The 13,375-nt window shown below is 54.0% G+C and overlaps 2 protein-coding genes across 5 annotated transcripts in view; one reads left to right on the top strand and one right to left on the bottom strand.

Moving 5' to 3' along the window:
- Positions 1-2,112: 2,112 nt before the first annotated feature.
- On the top strand, positions 2,113-3,913 carry GEMIN7 (gem nuclear organelle associated protein 7). The gene has a single exon (XM_067556556.1). The coding sequence runs from the start codon at positions 2,216-2,218 to the stop codon at positions 2,594-2,596; it is 381 nt and encodes a 126-aa protein (XP_067412657.1). The 5' UTR covers positions 2,113-2,215; the 3' UTR covers positions 2,597-3,913.
- A 2,810-nt stretch (positions 3,914-6,723) lies between these two features.
- CLASRP (CLK4 associating serine/arginine rich protein) overlaps positions 6,724-13,375 on the bottom strand; it is a 29,658-nt gene continuing 23,006 nt past the window's right edge. For 3 of the 4 annotated variants that reach the window (XM_067556506.1, XM_067556507.1, XM_067556508.1), the window contains 6 exons: positions 10,381-10,441; positions 10,227-10,285; positions 9,733-9,779; positions 9,570-9,652; positions 7,782-7,806; positions 6,724-6,929 (listed from right to left, as the gene is read on the bottom strand). In XM_067556506.1, coding sequence (XP_067412607.1) covers positions 6,887-6,929; positions 7,782-7,806; positions 9,570-9,652; positions 9,733-9,779; positions 10,227-10,285; positions 10,381-10,441 — 318 coding nt within the window. In that variant the 3' untranslated portion in view covers positions 6,724-6,886. Of the gene's footprint in view, positions 6,930-7,781; positions 7,807-9,569; positions 9,653-9,732; positions 9,780-10,226; positions 10,286-10,380; positions 10,442-13,375 lie in introns of those variants that run through there. The other variant, XR_010921467.1, reaches the window with a different exon arrangement.

Raw genomic sequence — 13,375 nt, forward strand, 5'->3', positions numbered from 1 at the left:
ATGATCAGCAAATCATGAGTTTTCAAAGGATACCTTCCACAGTATGCTTTGTACAAAATGTAACATACTCTTGTAAAGGGGGTGAACATAAGGGTACTGACTGTCACAGTATTTTTGAGGAGTGAATGCACTTGTTCATCTAGATGCTTAACCCATGCCTGTATAGAAGAACAATTGGATCAACTAGGAAAGGCCAATTATTTAACTACACAAAGTCTGATGAAAGGATACTGGCAAATTCCCCTAACACTAGAATGCTGGGAGGAAAACCATTTTTCCCATCCCTCTCTATTTCATAAGAACATAAGAATGGCTATACTGGGTCAGATTTAAATGGTCCGTTTAGGCCAGTATTCCAATGTGTGCCTCAATTTTCCTCTGTATTGTGCTTTGCCACCATTGGGGACGAAAAGGTAAGCGCTGCTTCTGGAAGAGCGCAGGGGACAGGAGGTATGTGTGTCACCTACCTGTCTGGGGGAAGGGCTGTGCCATTAAAGAACTGGCTGAAACCGACCCAAAGCAACCAAGGATCCAGCAAGTCAAGGAGATCCCCTCCCCTTTATAAGACTGGCCAATCACCACCTCCCAGCAGGAAACCCCAGCAAGTGGGATCTGTGAGCTGAACTGGAGAACAAAGGGGAGAAGGCTGAACTAAGAGCTGCCCTTTGGAGGCACTCAGTATCCCTCACCTAGGACAAAGAGACGGGAGGGAGCCGGAGACAGAGCTCACCCTCAATGGCTTAAGCTCTGCCTCTCGTCGCTAACCCAAGGACTTTCAGATTCTGTAGCCGCCAAGAAATAAACAGTTTTGCAAAGGCTGCCTGTGCGGCTGTAGATACTCACCGGGAGCGCTGCGCCCAGAAGGGACTAGTACAAGAGTTTGGCTGGGCTGGATTTGCTGCAGGGAGCCATGGAGAGAGACAGGGACCACTGGCGCCCAAGGCCCAGTCTCAGAGTCTTGAGGGGTGTCTACACTGCAGTGAAACACCTGCAGCTTGCCCGCATCAGCCGGCTCGCAAGGCTCAGGCTACAGGACTGTTTAATGGTGCTGCCCAGGGCCTGGGACCCTCCCGCTCATAGGGACCAAGAGCCCCAACTCCAGCCCAAGCTGAAACAGGGACACAACGATCAAACAGCCTGGTCGCCCGAACCAGCTGACCCGGGCCAGCCGCAGGCATTTAACTGCGGTGCAGACATATCCCTCCAGGCCACGGGCCTGCCCCAGCGCCACTGTGTGTATCTTTGGGGGGTCCAGCCCATTAAAGGGCACTGGTTACAGGCTGGGGCACAGACCAGACCCTGTGGATCCGTGATGCTCCCCAGGGAGCCCAGGGCGGAGGCACAAGAGGGGAGCTGGGGCAGGTGACTCCCTGGGGGTCCAAGGTGGTGTGTGTGTGTGTGTGGGGGGGGGGGGGAGGTATCTGGGGAGGCCCAGAGTGGAAACACCGGGGGGAGGGGGAAGACAGGTGTCTTGGGGGGCAGCCCAGGGCATAGGTGTGGGGGGCAGGTGTCTGGGGAGGGTTCAGGGCAGGGCATCGAGGGGAGGGCAGCCCAGGACAGAGGTGTGGGGGCAGGTGTCTGGGGAGGGTTCAGGGCAGAGACACGGGGGGGGCTGGTGCCTCGGGGACAAGGCGAAAGCACCGGGGGGAGGCAGGTGCCGGGAGACCCTGAGGAGGCGCGCGGGGCGGGGTGGGGCGGGCCCAGCGCGGGGCGGAACCAGGCGGGCGGGTCGCTGCTCCCGGCCGGGCCCTGCTCGCTGCTGCACCGACCTGGGGAAACCACACCGCCCTCGCCTGCCCTGCACAGCGGCCAGCCCCAGGGTGAGGCCGGCCGGGAGGGGAGCCCCCGGGGCTGAGGCGGGCCGGCCGGGGAGGAGACTGGGGAGGGTTTTCTCAGGAGGGGCGCAGGGGTGGGGTGAGGGCTGCGGGGTGCATGTCAAGGGGGGCTGGGTATGGGGGGGCCGGGTGTATTGGGGGGGCCGATGGGGGTGTATCGGGGGGAGCTGGGGTGTGGTGTGGGGGAAGGGCGGTAACTTGGTGCATTGGGGGTAGGGTGCATCTCGGTGGGGCAGGGGCTGGAGGTCCGAGGGGCTGGGGGTCCGGGGTCTCTCTGGCCCGGCCTGCCCAGGCAGGGCGGTGGGAGGCGTTGCTCTAGCACCGGGACTCGTGTCTCCAGCTCACCCTATGCTGCCTTTGTCCCCCTCCAGGAACCTGCCATGAAGGTGCCAGTCCACGTGATCCGCCTGCCCCGTGGGCCGGATGGCACCAGCCGCGGCTTTGACCCCAACTCGCCTCGGTTCCAGGCGCTGAGCCCCACCAGCCTCTCCACCCTGGGCTCCGGGGACGGGGCGGAGCGGGAGCGGGAGCAGCAGGGGCGCGTGGCGCTGCGGGAGCGGTACCTGCGCAGCCTCTTCGCCATGGCGGGCCGCCGAGTCCACTTCACCATGTACGAGAGGGTCAACGTCTCGGCCTCTTTCGACGCCTCCGACATCGACATCCTGAACTTCCAGGTGTCCGACCTGCAGACCCCGCTGGGCGTGCACAGGGAGGCCTTGCTTCGCTGCTCGGACATCATCTCCTACACCTTCGAGCTGTGATGGCCGCAGGCACCCTGCCCCCCACCTCGCCTGCTGTCTAATAAAAACACTCTCAGGTTCAGCTTGCAGAGTTCTTTCTTCGCCTGTCAGAGCGGAGCTGAGTTTGCAGGCCCCAGCGTTATAGTGGTGTTTCCCCTTCCCCAGATTTGTGCTGCCTTTGGGATGGCTCTGAATTGAGAGTGGAAGTGAGCTGTGCGTGCAGGGAGCTGCATCTATTTGGCATGACTCATCTCAGTTTCTTTTACCTGCTCATGATAACAACATGATGTCCCGTTCCCCTGGATAATCCGCTTGGCCCTACTGAATAGAACCCCTAAAAGTTTTCACCGTTTTGGAGCGCAGAGTCCAAAATGATGATTCTGCCAATAGTTCATGGTCACCAAGAAGGTTACAGGCTGGGTGGCTCAGTGAGAATGTGGTGGCATCTCTGTTAATGGCTGGAAGTAACTGAGTGTTACTGCCACCTGCATGTGGCACCTGTTCAGATAAGGGAAGAAAACTGAGGAGCCTTCACTGTCTATCACTGCTCCACCCCTCCCTTCCCCGCTGTCTTGAAACCCAGTCTAATGTGGGCTCCGTAAATATAAGAGGAGGGAAGGATATTACAAGAGTGGGGCAGTAAAACCAAAAAGTCTCCCTAAGCATTTCTGCCTTCTGCACTGTTTAAACTGCTGGCCCCCTGGGGTCTGTGCTGAATATGGCCTGCGGCAGGGTGCAGAGCAGACCTCACACACACAGCTGAGATGTGCAGAGGTGAGGGCTGTGCCACTGTGATGACCTAGGCAGTGTTAGTACACGTGCCAGCCCTTATGGCCTTGTGGACTGTGGTTGAGATGAGGCTGAAAAGTAATGGGACAAAACCAAGCACACAATTTTGGATAAATGTAAGTCAGGAGGTCTCAGACTATGCACTGGTCTCCCAGGGGCGATCATGGAAGTCTGCAGGGCACCATTGGGCATGAGCAGAGGGGCAGCCCACTGGATGCAATAGAAGTTTTCCAGCTCAAATTTCAGATTCTAGTTAATTTCTCATCTCCCTGGTTCCCTTTGGCCAGCAGGGAAGGATAGGAGGACCCCACTGGCTCACAGTGGGAGGCTGCCAGTTCAAAAGGCTGCATGGATTATTGGCTTGGTGGGACAGAGAGTGTTTGAGCCTTGCTGTTTGGGATGAAAGCTGGCAAGATAATGCGCTCTGTGGAGTCAGTGGAGCTGGGATTTTAACTCTACCCTGGGACCTGCCATGGGACTCACCCCTCTGACCTGAAAATGAGCTAACTGGCCCAGGATGTCAGGAGTGACTATTGGTTCAATTTACAGTATTTGGGAATCCAGTGGGAGATGCTTAGACAGACTTGATTTTCAGAACCTGCAGAGGACCTGAAAATCAGGCCCCTTTGGGGTAACTTAGTTTGAGGACTCTTAAAGCAAGGCACCCCCTCTTCCAGCCCTTAACAAAGCTTGAGGTAGCAAAGCAGTTCTACAAAACCACAGAGGAAAGTGCTTCCTTGATCAATGCAAAGGCAGAGCATAGCATCACTCAGTGCAATTGCTGCATGGCCATCAGTGATTCATCGATTCCAAGGCCAGAAGAGACCCTTGTGATCATCCAGTCTGACCTGCATAACACATGCCACAGAACTGCCTCAAAATAATTCCTAGAGCAGATTTTCTACAAAAACAGCCAACCTTGATTTAATGTTTGCCAGTGATGGAGAATCCACTGAACCCTTCATAAGTTGTTCCAATGGTTAATTACTCTGTTAAAAAGTTACACCTTATTTCCAGTCTGAATTTGTCCAGCTTCATCTTCCAGCCATTAGAGGCTGTTAGACTTTTGTCTGCTAGATTAGAGCACTCATTATTAAATATTTGTTTCCCATGTAGATGCTTACAGATCTTAACCTTCTCTTTGTTAGACTGAAGGAGCTCACTCTATTTAGTTTATCATTAGAATGCAGGTTTTCTAAGCCTTTAATCAGTCTCCTGGCTCTCCTCTGACCCCTCTCCAATTTATCAACATCCTTCTTAAGCTGCAGACTTCAGAACTGGATCCAGGATTCCAGAAGCAGTCGCACCAGTGCCAAACACAGAAGTAAAAGAACCTCTCTGCTGCTGCTGCTCGAGATGCCCGTTTATGCACCCCAGGATCACATTAGCTTTCAGCCACAGCAGCACTCATGTTCAGCTGATTCTCCAGCACCCCCCCACATCACTGGGTCATTGCTTCCCAGGCTATGCCCTGCATTCTTCATTCCTACATTTGCCTGTTTTAAAACAGATTGTTTCCTTACACCCAGTTTACCAAACAATCCAGATTGCTCTGAGTCAGTGACCTGTCCTCTTCATCATTTGCCACTCCCCCCATGTGGGGTCATCTGTAAACTTTATCAGTGATGATTTTATTTTCTTCCACATCAATAAAAACATGAAATAGCAGAGGGGCCAAGATGTGAACCCAGTGGCACCTCCCCCACAAAAACACGTTTTAATACTGGCAGCATGAGACCAGTAGCATGCATCACTCCAGCTGAAGTCTCCCAGGATCAGTTTTTCTCCTACACATTATAGATGGATGTGTAAGGAGCCAGTCATCCTGTTCCCTAGTGTGATGTAGTGAGTTGTAGCAGACACCAGCTAATACCTCAGCGTGTGTTTTCCATTGATCCATAAGCCTTCATGATAACTTTCTTCTGTTATCAGTGTCGCAAACAGATAATGCCTTTTTTGACATCAAGTTCCCTTCCCCTTTTGCCCAATTTATTCCTCCTATATAGGTTACAACCATTGATTTCAACATCCTAAGCATGCAAATCATCCCAGCAGGTTTCACCAACACCAACCACATCAAATTAGCAGGAGAGTTGTAAGCAAGACTCAAGTAGTAATTCTTCCACTCAACTCCACCCTGCTTAGGCCTCAGCTGGAGTATTGTGTCCAGTTCTGGGTGCCACATTTCAGGAAAGATGTGGACAAATTGGAGAAAGTCCAGAGAAGAGCAACAAAAATGATTAAAAGTCTAGAAAACGAGCTGAGGGAAAATTGAAAAATGTGGGTTTGTTTAGTATGGAGAAGACTGAAAGGGTCACAACAGTTTTCAAGTACATAAAAAGTTGTTACAAGCAGGAGGAAGAAAAATTGTTAACCTCTGAGGACAGGACAAGACACAATGGACTTATGCAGCAAGGGCTATTTAGGATGGGCATTAGGAAAAACTTCCTAACTGTCAGGGTAAGTTAAGCACTGAAATAAATTGCGTAGGAAGGCTGTTGAATCTCCGCCTTTGGAGACTGAGAGCAGGCTAGACAAACACCTGTCAGGGATGGTCTAGATAACATCAGTCCTGCCTTGAGTGCAGGGGACTGGACTAGACCTCGGGAGGTCCCTTCAAATCCTACGATTGTAGGGATTCCAATTCTCATTTGTTACCCAGCCTCCTCACAGTGGTGTAGAGGCACTTAAAGAGCTAGGCGAAGGCATGCTGTAGGTACCAGAGCAGAAAATACTTAGTCTGGATTCTGACCTGTGTACACGCACGCACACGTTCAATTCTTCCTTCAGTTTAAACCCAATTTACAATAGGTGAGCTTGCACCTGCCATTTACAGGTTTAGTAGCTACAGGTCCATACCCAACTAGAACAGAACCTGTTCCAGAAAAAAGGCCCAGACTAGTGCACGGAGACCTCCTGGAAGGAGCCTCCCCCCTCAGCACATAGGGCCTACACACCCGAAGAGCACCCACTAGTCTCACCTAGCAGAGAGCACCTCTGGGTGGAGGGAGATGACATTTCCTTAGAGGAAAGCCATCGCCTCAGCCACTCTGTTTCCTCCAAGTCTTATTCCCCCTCCTTTCCTGCTGTCTGCTGGGGCAGGTCACAGCCATTCCAAGGGGGAGGGCACAGCTTACAGCTACTACCCCATAGGTGAAATTCCCAATGTGGGGAGCTGTTTGCCTTACACTGCAGACCCATTCCCCCTTCTCACGAGGGCAAACTGCTCAGCTCCACCCCTCCCCTGCCCCGTGTCACAGAAAAGCTCTGCAGAGTTACTCTGGGTGAGAATGCAGGTTCTCGCAGAGGCCGCTCTGAGGCCCTGCCCCACATACCCAATTTAAGGCTCCTGCAAGGGCTAAGGAGGATTTTTTTTTTATTATCATCTGATAGTGGCATCTTAAAAACAGAACAGCAATGTACAGCTTTGCTACCCAGCGGGGCTCGCGGGGCCTGGTGAGCCGGCCACACCATGGGCGGGGGAGACGGGGACAAGACCAGTGTTGCACTGGGACCCACAGTCTAATGGCGGTAGTGAGGGCTTCTGGACCTGGAGCGTGAACGCCTGCAAAGGGAGAAGACAGGCTGGTTAGAGCAAGGGGGGCAATGTGCAGCTGGGGCAAGGAGGCACCCAGCTGTAGGGCCTCCAGGTGTTCACTAGCCCCACAGGACTCTCCCCTTCCTATAGCAGGCACCAGAGCGACAGCAATCTCTCTAGTGCTCCCTGTTGGGCTGAACAAGCCTGACAAGGGCCTCACTGCGTTCCCGACTCCTCCCTCCAGCTGAACCCAAAAGTGACAACCTGGGCTACCTGGCCCCAGCCAGACAGGGGGACTGGGTTACCCTGAAACCACTGCCTGCCTCAATCAAGCAGCACATCAGAGAGTGAGCGCTCCTCCCTTCCGGGCTCGACTCAGCTCCTTCCCTTCCTCTGCACAGGCTCAACCGCTCTACCGAGGGCAGCCAAGCCCTCATGACACAGCTGGCTGGGTCCACGAGAGCCTGCCCTCAGAACAGCCAGCCCTGCCCTCCCATGCTGCAGGACCTGGACACTGCCTGCCTTGGCCTGTGGCTGAACAGCTAGGGGTGTGAGCACCCCCAGCCCACACTAGCAGAGAGCTGGATCAGAGTCCGAGCAGCTGGCCTGGTCTGTGAGGTGCTCAGCAAATGCTACAGGTTCTGGCACTGGGCCCAAGACTGAGCATGCCCCAGCTCTGAAGGGGAGACCAGCCTGCGGAACCTACTGAACTCCAAACACTGAGCCGCCAGCCCTCCCTTCCTGCTGCCATGGGGAGCAGCTCGTGACATGCGTTCCCCTGTTCCCACTCGCCCCCATGCTCAGGACTGGCTGCCCTCACAGCTCCCCATGAGCAGAGCTAGGGTTACCCCATCCCAGACAAGGGGAGACTGAACCTACCTCCTCGAGGAACTATGTTCCCGACCTGCAAAACAAAGAGCAAGGGTTACAATTTGGAGATGGAGCCTCTATATTGGCGAGCACGGGTTCAGGAGATGCTGCTGGCCTGTGTGCACAGCGCCAAGCGCACCCACAGGAGAAAAGTAACCTGGCTTCTCTGGAGAACCTGACAGCTATTTCCAGCAGCTTTCGGCTGTGGCAAATGCCTCTCAAAACTTGGGATGCTTTATAGTGAACCAAGTGATCAATACATGGGATTAAATGCTGCTGCTGCTGATCGGGAGATTGAGAAAGTACTGAACAAGACGGGCCTGACTCTGCAAACCTGACTCATGAACAATCCCACTGACACCTGAGATTACTGGCGAGCTCCCAGCTGAGCACGTGGGTCAGTGTCTGCAGCACCGAGGGCCTGAGCTGCAGTTTTATTAAAAACGTCTTAGCAGCATAAAGTCTGTGTCACCTGACAACACAACTGGTTCCGTGTGAACACCGAAGCCTTGTGCATTGGCCATCCACATAACTTAAGGACTGGGAACTTTTTTTTTTTTTTTTAAATACACAGGCCAATGAGGAGCCTAAAGTTAGGCCCTTTAGCCCACATTTAGGCATCTAAGGGTGGGATTCCCAAAAGCTCCCAGGTGACTTCAGAACAGGAGTCCCACCGATTTAAATGGCAAGCCCTGTGGAGGAATGCAGCATGGTCAAAGCACCGCTTGGGAAAGTGGATCCGCTGCAAACCTAGCATGAGCCATTTGCTCATCAGTTGTGTGTGGATTGCAGAGCAAGGATGTTAATGACGTCCTTGGATGGGTCTCTCTCCGCACAAGTGAACATTTTAAAAGTGACACTTCTTAATTGAAAAGCCGCTGTGAGAGATCAGAAATTCTCCTAACAGTTGGCAAACTGCGGAGTCAAGCACGAGACATCCAATTCAGCAATTGGAGATGCTAAACTGGGAAGCAAACAACTAGCCAGATGGAAATGAAACACGCTAACGTTACATTTCACGTAAAATCAATATTCTTGAGGTTTTTAAATCTTGATTTATCTCTGCCCTGTGGAAACCCCTGGCGAAAAGGGAAGTCCTGAGTCCAGCAGGCTCCTGTTGGGATGCTGGCCCCCCAGGGACATGAGCCATTAGAGCGGCTGGAAGCTACCTGAATGACAGTGTTCCCCCCAGGCCAGCACACACCACGCTTCCCCCCTTCTCCCTGGCCGTACAGCTGGATCCCTGAAGAGGCTGCTCTGAGGGCCTGCAGGTGGGGGGTGTCTCCCAGTGGTATAAAAAAATCAGTGGCCACTTCTGAAGTTTTAGGCCCTGACCTCTGGGAACCCAGCCAGTGTCCATGGCTCAAGCCTGGGACCCTAAGCAAGGCAGGAACTCCCCCTCCCCTGGGGCATCCCACCCAGCCCCCCCAAAGGAAGCAGCAGGAGGTGAGCTGTGCAACTGCCCAGGGAGCATCCCAGAGGGAGGCAGAGCCAAGCTGGAGAGTCCAGGAGCCAGAGATAGCCAAAGGGGAGCTAGGTCCAGCAGCAGCTCATCCCGTGAGGAGGATGAACAGTGATATCTACTGGTCACATGCAGTACTGCATCGCCGCCCAGCTCAGCCCACAGCCATGGCAGCACCCTCACGGTGCAGGCTGGGGCAAGGAGCAGCTCTCTCTCCAGCTCTGCAGACAGCCTCTGAGCAGCGGCTGCTCCCTGCCCCACCGTCTCTGCCTGCCCCCACTCTCCGACAGCACAGGAGACACTCGCCAGGGCGCTGCCGAGCAGCAGGTACTCACTGTATCGCGGGGAAGGGGAGCGGCTCTGCCTGCTGTACTGCCTTTCCCATTCCTCCCGCTCCTTTTCTCGCCGCTCTCTCTCCCTGCAGAGAAACAAGAGGGATGAGCACACAGCCGCCAGAGAACACGTCCAGAGAACGAACGAGGAAGCAAGAGGATTTACTTCATCCGGATCTTCCGGGCCATGGCTCGCAGTTCATCCTCTCGCTCCTGAAAGAGAGAGGCACGGATCAGCCAGGTGCCATGCACAGACAGCAAGGCGCCCTCTAGAGGCGGCCATGGCCACTGCACCTTCATTGTGTGGGCAGAGCCCTTCAGAGCTCAGCTGGGGCATCACCCTCCCAGCTCTGTGTGTACCCCAACACACACACACACACACACTCCCTTCAGCACAGCAGTGCTCCCTCGACTTCACTCCCCACCCCTGCCTACTGAGCCCCCAGACCATCACCGCTGTGGACACTCGCTCGGCTGTTCTCCTTTTGCTCCCTGCTCTTGGGTAACATCCACGAGCACTCCTAACCAGCGCCTGGTGACAGGCAGAGGGGTCTGCAGTGAGACACACCCAGGGCTGTGAAATGGGAGTGGCGGCGCATCCCAGTGGTTTGAGGCAGAGGCACAGGAAGATGCATGTTAGGGCGCAGCTGAGTCACATACCTGCCTTTCATGCTCCTGCTGCATCATCTTCTCTTGCGCTGCCTTTTTGTCAGCTTTAACTGAGACAGAGACAGAAACAGAAAGAGACTTTAAGCAGCTGCTGCAAGACCAGGGTGGAGCAGCAAGCAAACTGCATGAAGCTGGTCCTGCTTACACTGCCTGTTGAGAGCCTTCTGCATTCGCAACTTCAACTTCTCCTGCGGAGTCAGCTTTGGCTACAAGGAAAGTTAAACAGAGACGTGTTAAGGGAAGGCACAGGGACATCGGCACTGCCAGACAGGATGCAGGGGTCCTCTTGCCCAGGAGGGCGTCTCCAACAGGGGCCTGTACCAGAGGCTTCAGAGGAAGAGGCAGGAAATCTTGCAGCAGACAGATGGGGGAGCAACCTGCCCCGGTTGCTCCTGATCCTGGACACCTAGAGATGGGGTTAGGCTCTGAAGGAGGTGGTTCTCCCACCATCCGATGTTCTGTGTTTGCGTTAACTAGTCTAACTCAGGATATTCGTGTCAGCCATAGAAATGGCCAGTCCCTCATTGCATCTTGCCAAGTTTCTGGCCTCAACAATATCCTCTTTCAATGAGTTCCACAGACTGAATCACACATTTTATTCAAAAGTATGTCTTCATCAGCTTTGAATTTGCACCTTCTAATTTCACGGAATGTCCCTTCGTTCTTACAGTGAGAGGCAAGGAGAAGCTCCCAATCTCCCTGCTCAACCAGTGAGTCATTCACAGACTTTATCCTCTCACCTCTTATTCAGCTCCTCTAAAGGAATGTGTCCCTACAGTCGGCAGGGGAGGCTCCTGACATACTCAAGCTAGCTTTGATGGAACTTGACCAAAGCTACCTTGAGTAACAACAGCAATGAAGTCACAACAGCAGAGGTGGAGGTATGGACTAGCTGCTCAAGCATGGACATACGGTCCAAGGTAGCTAGATCAAAGTATATCCACATATGCTGCAATCTCCCTTCTAATTGCAGGGTCGACATGCCCTGAAGGGACAAAGCCAAATCTTTTCACTCTCTCCAGCCAAGAGTTTTTCTAGACCTTTGACCATTGTTATAGATTCGTAGATTCCAAGGCCAGAAGGCACCACTATGATCAGCTAGTCAGACTCACTGTATAACACAGGCTAGAGAACTGCCCCCAATAATTCCTAGAGCAGAGCTTTTGGAAAAACATCCAATCTTGATTTAAAAGTTGCCAGTGATGGAGAATCCACCACGACCCTTGGTAAATTGTTCCAACGGTTAATTACTCTCACTAGAATTTGTCTAGCTTCAACTTCCAGCCATTGGATCATGTTAGACTTTTCTCTGCTCGACTGAAGAGCCTGTTATTAAATATTTGTTCCCCACATAGATACTGACAGACTGCGATCAAGTCTCCCTGTCCTGTGAATCTGTCATTCTGTTCTGCAGTATCCTGTGTGAGATGGGGTGACCAGTGCGCTGTGCATAACACTGGTTATTCTCTGTCCCATCCCTTGCACCCGAGCCCCTGTTTGTTTTCCCAGCCTACAATGGCACCCAGGTCCCTTGCTTCATTGGACCCTACTTTTAAATCACCCCAAGGAGGAAAAGGGGAAGACAATATACATCCCTGTTCTTTTTCTGGCAGCGCTCTCAGGCGGTGTGCCAAGCCGGGCCCCTCGGCTCGGAGAAGCTGCCCTGTGGACAGGGAGCCAGAAACAAGAGGTTTCACTAGAGAGGACAACCCTGGGGAGGAGAATATGCAACTCAACTTAGGCCAGGAGGGACCCACTCACAGGCACGTGAGGGCACCCAAAGCCGGGGCCAACAGCCACCCTCCAGTTGGTCCTAGTGTAGATGGGGAGGGGAGCTGGGCAGAGGCTGCTGTTCCTCTAACAGCTGCGGGAAGGGCTCGGGGCCGGGAGGAAGTCAGCCCAGCCAGCCGTGTCTGTTCAGGCAGCCGTGAGGAGACCAGCAACAGCAATACTCCAGGGGATTGCTAGAGTGCGCAGCTTTCAATACAAGCTAGGGGGAACTTGGAGACTCATGGCCAGCTAGCAGCATGGCCCTTGGTGCCGCAGTTTGGGCTCCATGGAGCAAAGGAAACCAACCCATGGCACCCCTCTGATTGAACACTCTTCAACCCCACGTGGAAATTCACTGCCCAGCATGTGACCTGGGCAGGCCGAGGGATGCCAGGGTAACCCAAAGGTCACTCCCTCCCCTGCTCTGCAGAGGATCCCACTGCACACCTCCACACAGGGCACCTTGCTTCCCTAGGGGCCCAGCCTTGGGATCTAGACCACTGGGAGTTTACTGGTGCCACTCCTTCCTGGACACATGGTGGGAAACCAATGCCATGCTGCCCATTCATGGAGAGCCAGCACACACCTGCCTCCCGGGCAGGGACATGGTGAACGTGCTGTCCCTTCCTATTCAGGACCACAAGGACATAAGGGCCAACAAAACCCAGAGCAACTCTCTGCACTGTGGGCTGACTTGGCCATGAAATGACCTTGCAGAGTTAAGCAGGCCACCTGGCTTCCAATCCGGCACCTCTCCCTCTGTGGCTGGAACTCCCTCCCAGGGGCTCCATGTGGAGTCAGAGCCATGCAGGCTGGGAGGGCCGTGCTTTATGTCAGGAGCCTAACACTGGCTCAAGCTGCCTCAAACACTCACCACAAAGCACCCAAGCCCCAGGCCAAAAGGGACTGGAGAGAGCAGCTGGCAGGGGACGGGTGGGCGTTAAGCCGCCAGACGGACTGACACACCAGGCTGGTTTTCAGGGACAGCAATAATCCCAAAGCTTGGCACCCCCTGCAGTCTAGCTCAGTCAGTGCAATAGGACGTTGGTTCACCAGCTTAACAAATGTCATTGAAGGTGGTCGGGCTGGGTTAGCCCCCTTACCATGCCAGCCCTACCCCCGCACTATGGACTGGCCATTAGCCAGTGCCCGGGGTCTTTGTGGAGCCAGTAGAAGGGAAGGGTCCCTCTGTTCCCAGGTATGCAGCGGAAGGGAACAATGACCCAAAATCCCCTAGCTGGGACATCCCCACAGATCTCTCAAGCTGAGACTGCTCTGTTCACCCTCTGGCCTGGAGGCAGGATTGCTGGCACTCGCCTATTCCCAACAGGGCCGGCTGCCATCCAGTCTCAGTTCCAAGGAGCTACTGG

This window comes from Emydura macquarii, unplaced genomic scaffold (genome assembly GCF_026122565.2).
Source record: "Emydura macquarii macquarii isolate MOO-44397 ecotype Brisbane River unplaced genomic scaffold, CSIRO-AGI_Emac_v2 contig_1790, whole genome shotgun sequence".
Classification (NCBI taxonomy): Eukaryota; Metazoa; Chordata; order Testudines; family Chelidae; genus Emydura; species Emydura macquarii.